We start from the raw sequence: 19264 nt of genomic DNA, 5'->3' as shown, positions 1-19264 counted from the left end.
GAGTTTAAGCTACAGCCCCATCAGTTCCCCCTTGGAACACCCTCTTGTTGAATACCTCCAATTTGCTTATGATCAAGAAAAGACCTGACTTGGTTCATCTTGACCTGCAAGCTTGAACTGATTTTGCTTATTGCAGGTGTGTTAAGCATCTGATCATGCATATTTTTTTTTCTGTATAGATATTTTTATCTTCATAAGTAGATGGTAAGTTTCTAGGGAGTAGAGACTGGCCAGAGGTTCTTTATACTCCTGTTTGGTACCAGCAGAAAGATTATAAACCATGGGAAAGGAGTGATGGCTGACTCCTGGGCTTTTAGAGGCCTCTTATCAGGTTGGTTAGCATGTGGCTCAATAGCTTGAAATGGCTTGGCTAGTCCGGTTGCTGGGGTCAGCTAACCCAGGATTTGGATTAATTGGAGGATTACTGCTACTATAGTCCATTTAAAAATAATACATCATATACAAGCTTGTGTGTGTGTGTGTTTTTTCCTTTTTGAGGAAGGGGGGTCCAAGATGTGTTGTTTTACCAGGTTTTGAAATCTGAACACTGAGGGCCTGCTCTAAGAGGTAGAGGAGGCAGCCCAATAAAGCAAGAGGCTTCTGGGAAGCCTTGGAGTGGAGATGGTGGGGAAATCCCATCCAATAAACCAAGACTGGTGGCCAAGGAAACACAAAGCTGCAAGACCTTGCAAGTAGACCAGCATCTATGGATGACAAAATGCCTTGAGAATGGTGGCAGAGTATTCTCCAGTGGCTGCTGTTTAGCAATGCCTTTCCCAACTGGTATTCTCTCCCTAGGAGTTAAAAAAACCCTGGAGCCTTGCAGCCAGAGAACTTGGGTTTACTGAGCAGAGCAGTGGTAAGTGTGTCTTTAGACTGAGAGCAGGTAATATGGTGAGAATTGAGGTGAAGTTTAAGAAGTACTGCGAGTATCCTACTAGACATGCCCCTGTTCCTCTTGCCTTAACCCATTCTTCCTGAGCCACACAGCTAGAGTGGTGAAGCTGTGATTTGAACCCAGATAGATTTGTCTGAACTCTAAGCCTGATTCTAACCATTCAGAGCACTGCTTCTCAACTGATGAAATACTTGAGATGAACTCCTAAGGGTAGCGTGAGAAAGGTCATGGCTGGCTCCACTAGGATTGTCTCAACCCAAAGAGCTACTAAATTTGGAAAGTTTTCCTACCTCATGCATGATGACCTGTCAGTCCTCTTTTTGAGTTGTTAGAATAATGGGGAGCACATTCACAATACAGCCTTCCAGTTGCTTATGTTCATGAAAAGCTCTTCCAGCTTCTCTTCACACCATGTCTTGGTCTCCTCAGTGAGTTCTCGGCCTCTGAATGCACTGATCCTTGGCTGCTGCTGGTGCTTTAGATATGGTCTGCCCAGAGAAGCCTGTGAAGGACACTCACCCATACACCGAATTATAACTTTTAATGGAGTTGTTGAACCAGCTTAAACTTCACCTGTTTGACAGATATGCTGTGGCTTTATTTTTTTAGGGAGAACCACTGGTCCTCATGCTGTTGCATCTCTGTGGGCATGGAACCACCACCACTCCAAACAGGAGCTATGGGCACTTAATGGGCAAACCCTCCGTTTGGGGCCTCTGTGGAGACTAGCAAGCACATTTGGGTAGATGTGGCAGCCACAGTAGGGAGGTTCTGACCATGTACCTACTCTCTTGGATGGTGAGTAATGCCTCCTTTGTGTCCTTGGGAGCACAAAGCTGTCCTTCAAAAAGTGATGTATGAGGGTGTAGCTCAGTAGTAGAGCATTTGGCTACAAAAAGTGATGCATAAAGACCCCAACAGAGCAAGGCACTTAGGAGGGTATGGATGGAACCTTACCTGAGTTTGCTTTGGTATCAAAAGCCTGAGGTGGGGGCACTAAGCCTTTATTTTCCATGAAGACACTGTTCCTTGTTCGATGGATTCTTTTCTGGAAGCAGGGCCAAATAGAGAGTCACAGTCAAGTCACATCTGGGAGGTTTCAAGTCTGTCCCAAGGTAGAGTCACACTGGGTAAAACTCTGGTCTAGTCTCATAAGCTTATAATTCCAAAGATGAGCTGCCACAGAGACCCTTCCTTATTATCTGCCTCCTTGGCTGCCTGGAGAGTTCCTCTGCTGTTTAGCCCTTGCATCCCTGCCTTCCTGCACAGACATCTTAGGCCATGTAATGAACACAGCCGAGAGAACAAGTCCAGGACCATAAAGTGTAGGGCATGAGTTTTTGATTGATATCTGGTACCAATGTCAAGAGAAACTCTCGTATGGCCCTGTAGAAGCCAAGTGATCTTTAAAGGGCTGCTGTTAGGGGGCAATCATGCATAAAAGCCTAGGGGCTGGATCTCAGGCAGAAGGATCCAGGCTACAAACCCTGAATGCCTCCTTGAAAACTCAGACTACAAGAGACCTCTTGAACCACAGACAGACAATTTCTCCAGGGAAATCCAGGGAATGAAAGAAAATGAACGAACTAGTCCTAAATTTCCTTAAAAACAAAACAAAATTCACTGTTAACAAATTATCAGAATGAGCAAACTTGAGCAAACTCTCAAAAGCAGGAAAATCAACTCTTTAAAACTTTACCTAGTAAGAATAGGATGACTACCACAAGCCTGATTTTGAATAGTTTATTAAAGGAAAGGTGAAGCATCAGTTTCAAATTGTACAAAAGGAAAAAAACCTCATATTGCAAATGTACAATTTACAGAATTACTAGCAAAACCAATCAAGGAGACACTGAAAATACAAAAATTCGATTGACTTCAAACTCAACTGCAAACCCATTGGAGTAGATATTAAGCCTTTTTGTTGTTGTTGCACGGTAGTCTACAATTCTAAGTCAGCATCTGTTTTCCACATGAGACTGTCAAGCAAAGGATCACTCTGTGCATGTGCCAGGGCACCTCCCAGCTTCCTCCTTGGCCAGAACCGTTGGCAGGGCTGGCAGTGGCTGACAGTCCAGTTATTCCTGCCCCTTCATGTACAGTGAGGCCCACATTTCTGGAAGAAAGTGAGACCCCAGCCCCTCTAACTGGAGCCCAGGAATTGCTAAATTAGCAGATACAACATTTTTGGTGACCAGGTTTTTTCAGAACTGTACAAATATTGAGAAAAATCTCAGTTTTGTGTTTACTAAAAGAATGAATAATCCATTTGCTTTCCCCAAAAAAACAATCATTGGGTGCACAGATTAGTAAAAAAATGCTTTTCATTTTTGGTAGAGAAGGGAAAGCCTCATGATTCTGTTGCAGCTACTTTAAAAACCAGCCCACAAACAGCTGTGGATGGATTGGTTTGGAATTGAGGCTTACTTTAAAAAATCAGAAAGGTAGAAACTAAGTGGGCTTTTTAAAATAATAGCAGCAAGTCATAAAAGTCTAAGCAGAATGTAACTCTAAACCATTGAAGGATGTCCTGAAGATTCATAATTTCTTTCCCCAAAATAATTAATATGCACATTTAACACTGAAATGTAGCTGTATTTCAAGGTAAGCTTAGGAACTTCACCCTCTAAGCACAGACTTCTATGCAGCACATACTTCTATAATTGGTAAACTTAATTCACAAAATTAGCGCATAAGGTATTAAGTGCATGGGAAGTAGACACAGTTATGTTACACTCAAAATTACTTTTGAATTGCAAAGAAGTTCTTCATGATTATCTTTTTAAGAAAACGGAAGTCTATGTAACTTGAATTTGGCAGGGCATGAAATAAGTAGTAAAAACAGCAAACCGATAACTTGAGAACCATTCTTGTTTTTCTGAGAATACTTTATTTGCTGGTAGAAGTTGCTAAAAATGCACAGAACAAATACCAATAGAAAATGTACTGTATTTGAATCTCCCTATTCTATATAAAATGAATGGTGTACAGCATCTGTTGGAAAATGGCTGCATGGACATTTCTTATTTTATGCCCCCTTATAAATAAAAATAAACCTTTTTATTCAAGAGTATATAAAATCTGGGAATCCATATCCACAGAGGGTGTGTGGTTTTTGGCAGAGATGCACTGTCAGAATTTCATCTTAGCTTGTCAATATTCTGCTCCTCCGTATTTCTGTATTCCACAAGGTCAACCAAATCCAGTGAGCTCCAAAACACTCTTCGGCAATTAGGATGAGCTGCTTACTCATAGGTTTAATAAAAATGGTTAGCTTTTAAAACATAAAAAGGCAAAATGTTAAAACGGTTTTTAAATTGTACAACAGGAAAATAAAGTTAAAAATATTTTTTTTTTTTACTCAATGCTGAGTTTTCATAAAACAGGTGTATAACAGTGTTTATCTTGACAGCTGTTTTAAAAATTTAAAATTTTTTCCTCCCTCCAGAAAAACACACACATCTGTATTGGGATAAGTCCAATATTAGGACACAAATGATTTTTCAGGTCAGTCTTTCTGAGGTGACATTCACCAACATTCTCTTGGGTAATTTACATGCTCCTCTTCTGTCACTGCAAAAAGGGATTGACCTCAATCATTTGATTAAAAAACAAATCAGATCACATCAAAAGTGTTTTTTCCCCCATACAAGCTATCACAGTATATAGGCCTCTAGCTCTAAATAATAGAGTTCCAGATTTGTAAATTTTCTTCAGACTTCAGAACATAGGCATTCCAAATCCCTAGAAAAATGAGAAACACAATTAACTTGGTGCGTAAACAAGACCCAGAAACTATAAATAAAATGCAGTAATAATTTAACATTTACTGAATCGTCTTCTATGATAGCTGCAGAATCAAAGAAATCTGGCCTCAGCTCAGCTCTCTCTCGCCGATTTCTTGATGGGGGCTGGAAAGAGAAGCCAAAATGTTTTCCTGAGATACATTAAGATGGTAAGCAGCTAATATTTCTGATGGTATCACAAAATAGAGCTGTTGAGGATCAAATTTTGAAAGGAAAATAATGTGGCTTTTACATGGAGCATACATTTTTTAAAAAAAAGGATTTCAAACTACAATGAATAAACTGAATAGGTAAATAAATGCATATAATTAATTTTGGGGCCTATAAACACAGAACATGCCTTTGAATCATGGAATAATTATAAAATTGATTCCTAAATTCCCAAAAGCAGGTAGATGGAAAGCTACTGATGAGGGGTAGAGACTGGAGTGGAGGGACATGATCTCCTTTACACTCTTAGAAATGTTTCATTATGGAAAATTCAAAACCTACAAAGCAGAATGTTATGGGCTAAATTACATCCCCCCAAATTCATATATTGAAGACCTAGACCCCAGTACCTCAGAATGTGAGTGTTATTTGGACACCGGACCTATAAAGAGGTAATAATTGAGGTAAAATGAGGTCATATGGGTGGATTCTAATCTGATTCATACCCTTATAAAAGGAGGAGACACACAGGAAAGATCCTATGAAGGCAAAGGGAGAAGAGGACTATCTGCAAGTCAAGGAGAGAAGCCTTAGAATGAAATCAATCTCCCTGATACCACGATCTCAGACTTCGAACCTCCAGAAATGTGAGCAAATTTCTATTGTTTAAGCGACCAGTCACGTGGTACTTGTATAGCAGCCCTAGCAAATACATAGAGTAGTTCGATGAACTCCCATGTACCCATCACCTAGCTTTAGCAACTGTCAAGCCTTTGGCCAATCTTGTTTCATTGAGTCTCCTGTCTTTTTCTTTTCTATGTCAATTCACCTATAACTACTTCAAAATGTAGAAGTACATTTTGGACAGAAAAGGAATGGAAATTTAAAAAAACAACATAACCACTATGCATTACTATCTCTGACAGTCAATAATTTCTTAATATCATCTATACCTAGTCCATATTCAGGTTTCCTTACTTCAAAGATGTTTTTTTCACACTGAACAAATACGGTCCATATTCTGTGTTTGGTTGCTATGCTGGAACACTATATATCATCAGACTCCAAGTTAATTTAAGAGACCAAACGTACACACTATACTGAGAGACAGATCTCGTGTGAGCCCCTTCTCAAGAAGGTAATACGGAACCAGTTCCTGTTACTGCCAGAATTTAAAATCTGACAGCTTGGAAAGCAGGCTTGAAAAACACAAGCTCATCCAAATGTGCTAAGCGTTACACTGGTCCTACCTGCTGCTATGTTTACAACCTTCACACCTCTCTCTCCTTCCCATGGGGTTCTGAAAACAAGAGCATCATTTTACACCAACACTTTCACGTATTTTAACAGAAAAAAATGTATCGAAATTTCCTTACCAGATCAATAACCATGGTGTCTTCAAATTCTTCATTCATATCTTCTAACTGGCTCCGGGATGACATCATCACATCTTCAAAAATGGGCTCAGCATCTTCCTCCATTAGGCCCCGACTGATAAGGAAAAAAGCATGATCAGATAGTTGTTCAGACTCATCGAATTTGGAGTCCTGGCTCTTTCTTACAGTAGGTCTTCTAACCAATGAGAGCACAAGTTCCAGTTACAACCCATAGGCTGCACAAATTATGATCCTGAACTCTTTAAGGATATTTATTTGTTTTATTTAAGATTTCATCTCAATTGATCAAAAGGAAGTATAATTTAAATGCAAAAATAGCAGTTAACATTTATTTAGCTATGTATCAATTCCCACAAAATTCTATGTGATTGGTAGTATTACACCAAATTTACAAATGAAGAACCTGAGGCACCGAGGTTTTAGAGCTTGCCCAAGTCCACGTAGCTGGCAAGTGGCAGCACTGGGATTTAAATGGTGAAAGCCTCAAAAGCCCACACCCTCTATTTCTATCCTACATTGCACTGCATATCCTGAATCTTAACTCCTCTTCTGAGACCAAATGTCAGAGGAAAGCCGTCATTTCACAAAATGAACAGCATCACATAGTCATTATGTTCTTGTGATACCTGATGTAACACTTACACGGCATGCCTTACTCCAGTTCTCACTTTCATGTAGTTCATTCCTGTTCTGTCCTTCCGATTTAAATCTTCTAATTTTGGTTGGCCTAACCAAGAGATCTGCATCTGAGGACTAAGAGAATACATTATTCATTTTGTGGCAAAAGATGAATTTAGCTAATCAGTCCCATGCTAAGAAGGCCATAGTTGGCTGGCCTAATCCCCATGTATGGGGAATTAGCTAGTTTTACAGTCAAAGGTGAGACAGATCATTATTGAAGGATCTACCTTTGCAGAAATGGCAGTAAGTTACCCAAAGAGATGCCTAAGTCTCCAAGGGATTTTGGCTGTGGTTGGTTGTTAGGTATAAAAAAACCCAAAGTATGTTACCCCAAAATACTGCCCGAGATAAAGGTTATTTTAAGCTGAAGGCATTTAAGAAGTGAACAAAGAAAAAGCTCCTTTTCTGCCTAAAGACAGGAAATAAATTCTCATTTTATGAGACAGACTCTTATCAACCCAGAGATGACACCAGAGGAATCTGCAAACACACCTTGTTAAACTAACCCTTATCTTCTTAATTAAGGAAGGTATGGACTACATAGTCTCAGTCGGACTATTCCTAGTCCAAATCCCTTTGTCTTGTCAATTCTTCACAAATTTATTCTTTGTCTAAAAGGTATAAAAGCTCCCTGCTTTGGTAACTTCTTCAGGTCTTCATTCTATGATAAAAGCTCCCATGTACATGTAAAGAATTCAATAAAATGTGTACGCTTTTCTCCTCTTGGATCTGTCTGTTTAAATTTTCAGACCCAGTCAGGGATCCTAAGGGGGCTGTGTAAAACCTTTCCCTCCCCTACAGGTGCTTAATTTATCAGCTTCATTCCCCAAATCTCTGCCAAACAAGAGCGCTTCTGAGACCTCTGTATCCAGCTGCTGCCCTGCTCACAAGTGTTCCTACTAGGACAGCCAGTACCCTAAGGGGCAGAAATGATGCTGGTCTTGTGGCTCAGAGCTCTCCAGAGTTGAACAAGGAAAGGTATTAACACATTTTTTCTCAGTCCTTCTGAAGAGATTTGGAGTCAGGTGCATGCCAGGCTAAATTTTCACCTGCCCTGTACACTTACTGGCACATGGACACTTGCATAAACATGCCTCTTGGGGATTTTACAGGATGTAAATCTTAATGGTTTTTAGTAGATAACATCTGTCACGTGAAGTTCTCTCTGAGCAGCTGTCTTTATATCATGTGGGGCTACCACCTTGAGTAAACTGATAAACCTATAGCAGGGAAAAGTAGACCACAGAGGGGAGGAACTAACAATTGGTAAAGTCAGGGAAGTAAGGCAGGCTGCTCAAGTTAGGAAGAATTCACCCTCTAGGAAGCGGGGTGGGAATACTGGTCATAAGGCAAGCTATTCTCTACGAATTATGTTATCCAGTGGCTGACAACGATTATCCTTTTAGCTTTGAAGAAAGGCAGATCCTCTGGGCAAAGATGCTTTATGAAAATCCAGGATCCGAATAATTCTAACACTGCCTCTTTCCATTTTCAACCTGCTAAATTTGTTGAGTTCAACTGAGAATTCTCTCATCCATCAGAGTAAGTCACAGCATTACCCCAATATGGACAGAAAACACAAGGAGCTAGGGCATCTTCAAAGTTGAATGGAAAATAAAGAAAAAGTTAAGATTTTTTTTATAGCAAAAGTCATACCATCATCCTGCCTTTTCCAAAATTTTTGGGGCCCTGGTATTAGAAAACGTATTAATTACTAGTGTGGAAAAAGGTAAAGCTTCAATTCTCTCTTAGAAAAAAGGCAACTGTTCTCAGAATTTATCAAATATCTTGACAAATATCTTAATCCATAACAGTTTAAAATATAAACTTGACCAAGACAAAGTTCTATTAATTAAATGGACAATAAAAGGAGTAGTCTATATATTTGGTGTTCAGACTAGTAACAACCTTAGCAGAGACTCCTGTAATAGGCTTTCTTTCCAAGAAGTAAACTGCATGTCTTTTTCACAAGTCCCTGAGAAGAAACAGACCTGCCCAATGAATCTGTAAACTCCAAATGACATCAGCACTTACTGAGGCTCCATGCTTTAAAGATATCTGGACTTTGATTAACTGATATCCACAAGTGTTGGCAGACTTATTATGTATCTTCTAATATAAATTATTTAGCCTCTGCTTGTGGTTTTTTCTCATGAACTAACCGATATGTTTTAACAAATAAAGTTTTTCTTTGATACCTTTTCTTTCTTTAACAATTCAAGGTTTTATACCATGAAAATGAATTTTTACTACTTACTTGTGTAAAAAGTCAGGTTCAGAACCATGTTCAGACTCAGGTTCCTGAATCTGCTCTCCCATGGGCCGGCTGTTCTCCCGCAGTACAGTGGAAGTGAGCTGTGGTGCTGGCAGGGGGCCAGGAGTCTGAATCATGGTGTCAGTCCTGTTTAGCCATGTATTATCCAGACTTTCATCTGTAAAATTCCAGTTAAGAGTCATAAAATGTCATGAGTGGAGTGAACTCTGGTAGAAGTTAACAGCACAGACTTGCAGAGCATGGCTCCTGGGTTAGACTACCTAGCTTGAATCCCTTGTGTGACACTCGGTAAGTTACTGAATTTCCAAAACTCAGGTTTCTCATATACAAAATGAGGATATCAATACCCAACCTCACAGAGTTTTAAGGATTAAATAAGGTAATGGATGTAACCATCAAATGTCAGCTATCCTTACCTCATCCTCTCTTCCAAGTCCCTCTATCTCTAAGGATTAAATCACTGCAGAAGGGGAAGAACTGGAGACACCTCTAACCTTCCTTTGCTCAAGCAATAAAAGCCCTATTTGCTGGGCCTTACAGGGGTCCCAGGTAGCAGCACTTAAAGTCTGGCAGGCCTTTACTGAGAAATCAGCAAATCCCACTGCACAACTGGGACACTGGTCACCAGAGAAAAAAGTCTTTTTGCCAGGCTGTACATGTATACACTGTATTCATGCTTCCAAGTTCTACCTCTTTAATCACCCTACCCAGCCCTTACTTCCCATTCTCTTTTACTTTCTAGAGGAAACAGAATCATTCCTACTTACTTAGGATTTAATTATACACTGGCCTGCATTGGCAGGTGATTTGTCAAGTGTATATGTTATCTTTGTAATTAGAATTAAATTTCTTCAAGGGACCAGGAGCTGTTTCTTCCTTCTTCCGAAGATTGTTTACAAAGATGTGAACAGATTAAAGCATTATTTATGTATCTAAACTATAGGCTGATATGTTACACAAAGTTTCTACTATAAACATTCTGAGTTATTTTCTTAATATGGGAAAACTTAAAAGTATTACTGCTATGCTTTACCTTCTGAAGAATTTAAATGAAAAAAAAAAGAATTTAAATCACAAAGTACACAGTATGAATCCCATTGTTTTTCTTTCTCCATTAAGTCTCAGATTTGTGCGGCATGTTAGGTTCCTCACTTGCTATCAAACATTCCATCTTTCAGTGAAACACACGTGTATGTTCTAGTTCAGCTTTTTAGTTCCTGGAAATATTTAGCTATTGCCTTGTTAAGGTCATTCCAGTGATCCGAAGCTCACTATTCAACAATCTCTTCTTAATCAGCAAAAAGAGGTTTCATCATCTTTTATTCATACCATTTTCACTCAACATTTAATTCCTAACTTTTATTTTTTGCTGCATTTAAAATTTTATGATAAGAATGGTATCATTTGGGTTCTTAACCTGGTAAATCCATCTTTCAGCTCTACTACATGTCATCTTTTCCAGAAAATCTTTCCTGATTCATTAAGAGTCTGATCGCTCCCTTTATGTTCCCAGAAAACCTTTTCGGCCCACCAAAGCACTTCCCATGTGGAACTGAAATTGCCTACTTCTTCTGTCTTCCCATCTGTACTATGAGCATTTTTATTAATACCTAATCTCCAGCATTTCGCACAGTTCTTAGAAAGGTGCGTGGTAAAGACTTAATAACTTCAGGAAGAACTCACTCTTCTTGAAGCGATCCTCCTAACCCCTAAGCATTCTTCAATAAGAACACTTCCTGCAAAGCTCTCTTATGTTTATTCCAAACAGATGAAACTGCTGCCTAAGGATTCTGGGCACATGACCTACCTGGTAAATTTCAAACTGACACACAGCAAGTTTTGTTTTTTGCAATTTAACAACAAATTATCTGGTCCATATATGCTTTTCTTCATCCTGAAGATAGTAAGTGACTGGCTCATTAGTAAGGGAATTATATACGGTTATTTAAATTCTCTAAGCTTTAGTTTCTTCTGTGTGAACTACAGATAATAATGTTGAACTCAGAGTTCATTTATAAAACACTTACACAGCATTTACTGTGTGCCACATACTGACCTAAGTGCTTTACAAATGTTAGTCAAGTAAATGATTAAATGCTAATAATGCACATAAAGCAGATTCCTGGTACGCAGCAAGACTTTAATGAATGTCGGCGAATATGAATATTACATGTAAGAAAAGCTGTAAAAATATCTATATATCTAGATCTATATCTAGACAGACAGACTAGATAGATGAATGTGGCGGGAGGGGGCATCCTGATACAGGCTGCTCTAGAAGACATTTTAAAAAGGAAGTGACTGGGGTCATTATTTAGAGAAAAGTTTAGGATCCTATACTACAAAGACAGGATTTAGTATTTTCATTTTCTGGACCAAAAAGATTTTAAGTCCCATAGATAAAAACTGAAAGAAAATCTTTAACATCAATTCTGTAAATATTTTCATATCTTTTATTCTCTTCGAAATACTGACATTCTGCCAATAGCAGCCAACATTTACTGCATGTGCCTATATGCCAAGCACTGTGCTAAGCAACCTCTCTCTGTGTGTATACTAAGTATTTTATTTGGAGTATCTCATTTAATATTTACAATAGCTGACAGGATAGGTACTCTGATCAACCTTAATGTAATCACTGATTGAGGCTGAGAGGTTCAATAACATGCTCAAAAGTCATAGAGTTTAAAAAGAGAAAGCCAGGTATGAATTCTAGAACTCTAGTTTTAGGGTGTGTGCTCTTCACCAATAGTCAATACTGCCTCCCCAACGATGAAAGAAACAGATTTAAATTCTAATTAATTTTGCTACAGGTTGTAATAAAATCTTTCATGAGTCACTAGTTTTTAGGCAGCAGAGGTGAGATGCTGAAAGGTAAACAAAGTTGTAAAAAGGAACAGAGGAGCAGGATTCAGATCATTGCCTTCCTCTCTCTTGGTTTGGAAAATACTTACTAGAAAAGGCATGGAGATGGGGGAAGGTTATTTGAGGAAATAAACATTTTTACTTTGAGTTGTCTTAGTTTAAGAGTAATGCTCTAATAAAGCAATTTTTAGTCTTTTTGGATACATGAATAACTACCAATGATCACATTTTCATAACAATTCAACTCCCTGGTTCCCACAGTCCATGAGGGTTATAAAACCAGAGCTGGCTATCATTATTTTAATGCACAAAAATAAATTATCCATCCATGGGGTAGAAATGGGAAGTTGTTTTGGTATATTCAATTTGCTGCAGAGGCCTATCTTCAACTTATCAGAATCTCTTCTACATTAGGATGAAATTTGGTATTTGACATAACTACCTTATTTTAAATTTTAATATATTAGAGGGTCTATGATATGGGGATCAATTTTATAAACCTTTGTAACTGTTTCCTCTTTTTCTCTTCACCATTTTCCTCTGTGTTTCATTCTCTTCCAACTTCTTTTTCCTTGACCCTTTTCTGTTCCACTTTGTCTATTCCAACCTTTTTGCCTTAGCCTCTCAGTATGTGTCAGATCTACAAGGAAATAACATGCTTTAACAGTATTACCTTGCTTCAACAGATCTGCCACTTTACCTCTGCAATAGTAAGCAAACTACTTGTCTCATAGGGTAAAGGCAGACTTACCTTCTACTCGTTTTTTGTGAAGTGGGGGTCGTCCTTTCTTATTCCGTACTGAGGACGTTTTACTACTGCTACTTCCACTGTTCACAGACATTCTATCATCTTCACCTCCAGTGACTAATGAATTTCTATAGGAAATGAGTGGAAGCCACACATCTTCTCTCCTTTCCATCATCTGCTCCGTAAGGAATTTTTCTAGGTATGAATGACTAGAAACACAAAAGAAGAAACAGTGATTTTCATGGAAGTACTTCATGTATTACTTATTTAATTGTTTCATAAAGTGAGGCTCTCTCTCTGAAAGTTCTGAAGAATCCCCTGGGACACACATTATACTGTTAACAGTGGTTACCTTTGGAAAAAGAGGGAGGAGAATGTAAGGTTTTGCTTCACATATTTCTGGAATGCTTTTAGTGTTCGGATTTTAGTGTATGTGCTGCTGAAGCGAGCACTGGAATGCTTTTAACTAGGTCAATGTATTACTAAGGCTGTGTGTGTGTGTGGTCCTTCCTATATCAACATTCAAAAAAAGAATCAGAAGTTTAGCTCAAAAGGTTACTGAATTTACTTTTAATGTGTTCAAACCAGGGCAGGATTTCTATAATGGTGGAGGGAGGAGCATGGCATAACAACTTTTTAACTGGTGAAAATGATAAAAGATCATAATTTAAAGTTTTCAGAAATTGTCCTAAGGGCATACAGCAAATAGAGAAACATTTATTCAAGAAAATCTACTAAGTCTCAGTAAAACAGTGAGAGTCTGTAGCATTTGAACCACAACCTGTTCCCTTCCCCTGCCCCCTCTCTCCCACCACTGCCACTCCAGGAGCTCTACTCTGGGCAGACACGGATAAGAAGATGGTGGAGGGGCTCCCTCTTTCTCTAGCTCTTCATCTAGAGCTACCTTGGAAGAAGCAGGCCATTGGTGGGTTGCAGAAACTCTAATAGGACAGTAGCTGGGAGGAAGAAGACTCCCTTCTTCCCCAACCCCTACTTGTCAGGTAGTAACTCTCTCCCAGGCACAGCAGGCTAAGACCACCTGGTGAGACAAGCTGAGAACTAGAGGTTACCCCTGGCTCCCTGCTCATAGAAAATGGATGTTATTCTGGGAGAAGAGGGATGCTGTCCCACCCCTAGCTCCTGTTCAGTGGCATAAAAGTTCTGCCCAGCAACCAAAGAAAGAGTAGAGCAGCCAGAAATTTAACAGAGAGAACCGGGGAAAAGAGAGCCAAGAAGAGCCCTCCTGGGATCACAGATGACCCTAGAAGTTGGCAAGGCCCTGCACATATGCTTAAGCTGCATCCACTCACGGGCAAAAAGAACCAGGGGATGAGGGCATTTTGTTATCATTCCCCATGCCCCACACCGATCTATCTATACAGGGAAGAAGCCTCACTGGCACAAGGGCTTAAGCACAACCTCTAACCAAACACTAGTTAAAAAATAAGCTGCTCTGATCCAAGAGCAACTCCTAGAAAGCTTAAAGATAAAATCACAGTAGACTGGTTTCTAGTTCTGCATGTAAGGAGCTTGGAAGTTGCCACTGCATAAGTAAAGAGCTCAACAAACTAAAAAATCAACAATTTCCTGGATCCATAGAAAGGAAAATAGGTGTCTCTAAGATTAGGAGACACAGGAGGTGAGAGGTTATTGGAGCAGACTGAAAAGCAAAAACCACCTTGAGAACCATCACTGGGATAGGAAAATCTGAGCTATAATTCACAAATTGTTGGAGGTTCACTGTGACAAGTCTCAGAGTTCAAAACTCAGCGGGACCCAGTCATAGGGGGACCTCCCCATAATAGTGTGAGATTTACCTCCAGAAGTTCAACTGGGTTTCCACAATAAAATATCAGAGCAAACTCCCCTGTGCTTTTTGCAGGGGAGAGGAAAAGGAACCATTCTGAAATCTGTCAGAGTATATTATCCTTAATAACGCATCTCCTCAGGAGAAACTGGTTAAGCAGAATACAACTTGCTGGGATATTATCAGAACCTAACCCATCTGGGAGAAGGGAAATACCCAACTCCAGCCCACTCTACCCATTTTGTCCCAACTATGGATAAAGGAAAAAACTGAGAAACACTTGTGAAGTTTACAATCCAGAGGCATGGGCTCACTAAAAGACTGAGACCTACAATCACAGGACTACAGAATGCTTCCCCTCCTCCCATACCTCATCACCATATTACTAAAGGTAATTTATAGCAGTTCCTTTACCTAGTACATCATGTTTGTCTATCAAGAAAAAGTTATAAGGCACACCAAAAGGCAAAAACACAATTTGAAGGACAGAGCAAACATCAGAATCAGACATGACAGAAATATTAGAATTATCAGATTGGCAATTTAAAACAACTATGATCGGGATGCCTTGGGTGGCTCAGTCGGTTAAGCGTCTGCCTTCAGCTCAGGTCATGATCCCAGGGTCCTGGGACTGAGTCCCGTGTCAGGCTCCTTGATTGGCAGGGAGCCTGCTTCTCTCTCTGCTTGCCCCTCCCCCTGCTGGTGCGCTTTCTCTTTCTCTCTCTGACAAATAAGACCTTCAAAAAATATATAACAACTATGATCAATATGCTAAGGGCTCTAATGGAAAAGGTAGACAGCATGCAAGAACAGATGAGAAATGAAAGCAGACAGATGGAATCCTAAGAACCAAAAAGAAATGCTAGAGATAAAAACTGTAAAAGAAACAAAGAATGCCTCTGACTGATGAGCTTATTAAGAGACTGGATACAGCTGAGGAAAAAAACCTCTGCTCTTGGGGACACAGTAAGAAAATCCTTGAAAACTGAAAAGCAAAGAGAATGTAGATGGAGAAAAAACAGAACATCTGACTATAATACAACTACAAAAGGTGTTAATATAATGGGAATATGAGGAGAAGCAAGACAGTATTAACGATAATTTGGAACAGAAATGACAGAGAATTTTCCCAAATTAACATCACATACCAAACCATAGATCCAGGAAACTTAGAGAACACCAAGCAGGATAAAATGACAAAAGAACTACATTTAAGCATTCCATTTTCAAACTACAGAAAATCCAAGATGAAGAAACAATCCTGAAAGAAGCCAGAGGAAAAAAAATACTTTATCTACAGAGGAAAAATGGTAAGAATTATGTCTAACATCTCCTCAAAAACTATGCAAGCAAGAAAAGAGTGGAGTAAAGTCTTGAGAGAAAAACCCCACCAGACTAGAATTCTGCACCCTGCAAAACTATCCTTCAAAAGTGAAGAAAAATAAAGACTTTCTCAAATAAAAATTGAGAGAATTTTTGCCAGTAGACCTGCTTTGCAAGAAACGCTAAAAGAAGTGCTTTAGAGGGACACCTGGGTAGTTCAGTTCAGTTAAGCATCTGACTCTTGGTTTCGGCTCAGGTCACGATCTCAGGGTGGGGAGATGGAGCCCCGTGTTGGGCTCTATGCTCTCCATGGAGTCTGCTTGTGATGCTCTCCCTCCCCCTCCCCTACTGCCCCTTCCCCCACACCTGCACTCACTCACTCTCTCAAATAAAAAAATAAATATAATCTTTAAAAAAAGTGCTTTAAAGAGGAAAATAATACAGGTCAGAGACATGTATCTACATAGAGTAAGGAAGAGCATTGAAGAAGGAGGAAATGAAGGTAAAATAAAAACTTTAATTTTTCTTAAATGATTTAACAAAATAAGTTTTTGTTCAAAATAATACCAACAATGTATTTGTTCAAAATAATACCAACAATGTATTTGGTTATGTATGCTTATGTATTTATCACATATGCATATATGTATTTGATTATATATGCTTATATATAAGCGAAATGAATGACAGCGATGATACAAGAGACAGGAGGGATGAACTGTGCTTATTTTGTTATTATAAAGTACTCATACTACCCATGAAGTGATATAATATTATTTAAACATGGACTTGGATTAGCTGTAAATATATACTGTAAACTCTAAGGCAATCACTTAAAAAAAAAAAAAGAGTATCAATATGCTAAGAAAAGCAAGCAAATGGGATCATAAAATCCTAAATTAAAACTTTTACAAAAGGCACGAAAAAGAATGGAAGACAAAATAAAAGCAAAGAACAAGGGCAACAAATAGAAACAGTAAGGAATGTGGTAGGTATTTTTCCAACTACATCAATAATCAATTTGAACATCAATGGTACCAAGTAAAAGGTTGTCAGAGTGGATCAAAAAACAAGACCCAAGTATAGGCTGGTATATAACAAATCCACTTTAAATGTAAAGACACATATAAACTAAAAGTGAGTAAACAGATGGTAAAAGTTATCAAAAGAAAGCAGGAGTAGTTACATCAATTTCAAATAGAGCAGACTTTAAAGTAAGGAAAGTTAGCAGGAATAAAGAAGGGCATTATACAATGATACAGGAGCCAGTTCTCCAACAGATATAATAATCCTTACCATGTATGTCCCTTACAACAGAGCATCAAACTGTGTGAGGCAAAAATTAATGGCAAACAGAAACTACAATTAGAAATAGATGAATCTGCTATAATTGGAGACTTCAACACCCCTCTATCAGAAATGGACAGATTCAGGGGTGCCTAGGTGGCTCAGTCAGTTAAGTGTCTTGCCTTCAGCTCAGGTCATGATCTGGGGACCCTGGGATCCAGCCCTGCATCAGGCTCCCTGCTCAGCAGGGAGTCTGCTTCTCCCTCTGCCTCCCACCACCCCACCCGGCTTGTGCTCTCTCTCTCTTGCTCATTCTCTCTCTCCAATAAATAAAATCTTAAAAAAAAAAAAAAAAAAAAAAAAGGACAGATGGGGCACCTGGGTGCCTCAGCTGGTTAAGCGTCTGCCTTCGGCTCAGATCATGACCTCAGGGTCCCCTGCTCAGCGGGGAGCCTGCTTCTCCCTCTCCCTCTGCCTGCCACCCCCCTGCTTGCTCTGTCATATAAATAAAAATCTTTAAAAAAAAAAAATGGACAGATTCAGCAGCCAGAAAATCACTAAGGACATAGATGTTCACTACACCATCAATCAACTGGATAGAATTAATATCTACAGACTAACTTCATCCAAAAGCAGAATATATATTTTTCTCAAGCTCACCTGTAACATCAAGAGTTCACATTATGTCATAAAACACATCTTAACAAATTTAAGAGAAATCATACAATGTCTGCTCTTCAATTAAAATTAGAAATTTAATTGAACTAGAAATCATTATCAGAAAGATACACAGAGATTAAATAATATGCTTTAAGATAACACATGAGACAAAGAACTCCCAAGAGAAATTTAAAAATAATTTGAACTAAATGAAAATAATAGCATATCAAAATTTGTGCAAAATTTGTGCAGTGAAAGTGGTGGATAGAAGAAAATTACAGCACTGAATGCACATATCAGAAAAAGATCCAAAATCAACAACCTAAGTTGCCACCTTAGAAAATTAGAAAAAGACGACCAAAAGAAATAATAAAAAAATGGAGTAGAAATCAATGAAATTAAAAACAGAAAGCAATATAGAGAATCAGCAGAATTAAAAGCTGGCTCTTTGAAAAGAACAATAAAATTGATTAGTCTCTAGCCAGCATAGGGGGTCAGGGTGGGGGGAAGAGAGGGTACAAATAACTAATACCAGAAATTAAAGAGAACATATAATTACAGATCCTGTGAACATTAACAGGAAAATAAAGGAATACTATAAACACGTCTATGCCCACATATTTGCTAATCCAGATGAAAGAGACCAATTCCTTGAAACACAAATTGCCAAATCCCCCAGAAGAAGAAACAGACAATCGGAATAGGCCTATTATCTATTAAATAAATTGATTCAATAATTAATAACCTTCCAAAACAGGAAGCACCTGGCTCAAATGAGTTAACTGGTGATTTAAGGAAAAAACCTACCAATTCTCTACAATCTCTTTCAGAGGACAGGAGCAGAGGCAATACTTTCTACTTCATTCTATGAGGCCAATATTATCCTAATACCAAGAGCAGACATAGATAATACAAGAAAACTACAGACTAATTAATTAATGAATATAAAGCAAAAGTCCTCAACAAAATATTAGCAAAATAGAGAAAGAAGTATATACACCATGATGGAGTGGGATGTAACCCAGGTATGCACGGCTGGTTCAACATCTGAAAATCAACTCTAATATTCCGTCACATCAAAAGCCTAAAAAAGAAAAATCAAATATCACATCAATAAATACAGAAAAAGCATCTGACAACAAAAAGGAATAAAAGGTATCCAAATCGGCAAAGAAGAAGTCAAACTGTCTCTCTTCGCAGATGACATGATACTCTATATGGAAAACCCAAAAGAATCCACCCCCAAACTACTAGAAGTTATAGAGCAATTCAGTAATATGGTGGAATACAAAATCAATGCTCAGAAATCAGTTGCATTTCTATACATGAACAATGAGACTGAAGAAAGAGAAATCAGGGAATCCATT

The 19264-nt window shown here is 38.6% G+C and overlaps 1 protein-coding gene and 1 long non-coding RNA gene across 7 annotated transcripts in view; one reads left to right on the top strand and one right to left on the bottom strand.

The window, feature by feature from the left end:
- Positions 1 to 2627: 2627 nt before the first annotated feature.
- STAG1 (STAG1 cohesin complex component) overlaps positions 2628 to 19264 on the bottom strand; it is a 432120-nt gene continuing 415483 nt past the window's right edge. For 5 of the 6 annotated variants that reach the window (XM_026497089.4, XM_057315810.1, XM_048216232.2 and 2 more), the window contains 6 exons: positions 12824 to 13029; positions 9190 to 9364; positions 6894 to 7004; positions 6231 to 6345; positions 4729 to 4809; positions 2628 to 4642 (listed from right to left, as the gene is read on the bottom strand). In XM_026497089.4, coding sequence (XP_026352874.1) covers positions 4619 to 4642; positions 4729 to 4809; positions 6231 to 6345; positions 6894 to 7004; positions 9190 to 9364; positions 12824 to 13029 — 712 coding nt within the window. In that variant the 3' untranslated portion in view covers positions 2628 to 4618. Of the gene's footprint in view, positions 4810 to 6230; positions 6346 to 6893; positions 7005 to 9189; positions 9365 to 12823; positions 13030 to 19264 lie in introns of all 6 variants that reach the window. The other variant, XM_057315808.1, reaches the window with a different exon arrangement.
- Positions 4616 to 19264, top strand: part of LOC130544370 (uncharacterized) — a 34798-nt gene continuing 20149 nt past the window's right edge. Inside the window, exon 1 of the long non-coding RNA XR_008960597.1 lies at positions 4616 to 5501. This is a non-coding gene — a long non-coding RNA (uncharacterized LOC130544370). The remainder of the gene's footprint in view (positions 5502 to 19264) is intronic.

The sequence above is a fragment of the Ursus arctos genome, unplaced genomic scaffold (genome assembly GCF_023065955.2).
Source record: "Ursus arctos isolate Adak ecotype North America unplaced genomic scaffold, UrsArc2.0 scaffold_20, whole genome shotgun sequence".
NCBI classification, from domain to species: Eukaryota; Metazoa; Chordata; class Mammalia; order Carnivora; family Ursidae; genus Ursus; species Ursus arctos.
The sequence above is the reverse complement of the archived record's forward strand: the minus strand, read 5'-3'. Positions and strand labels throughout refer to the sequence as shown.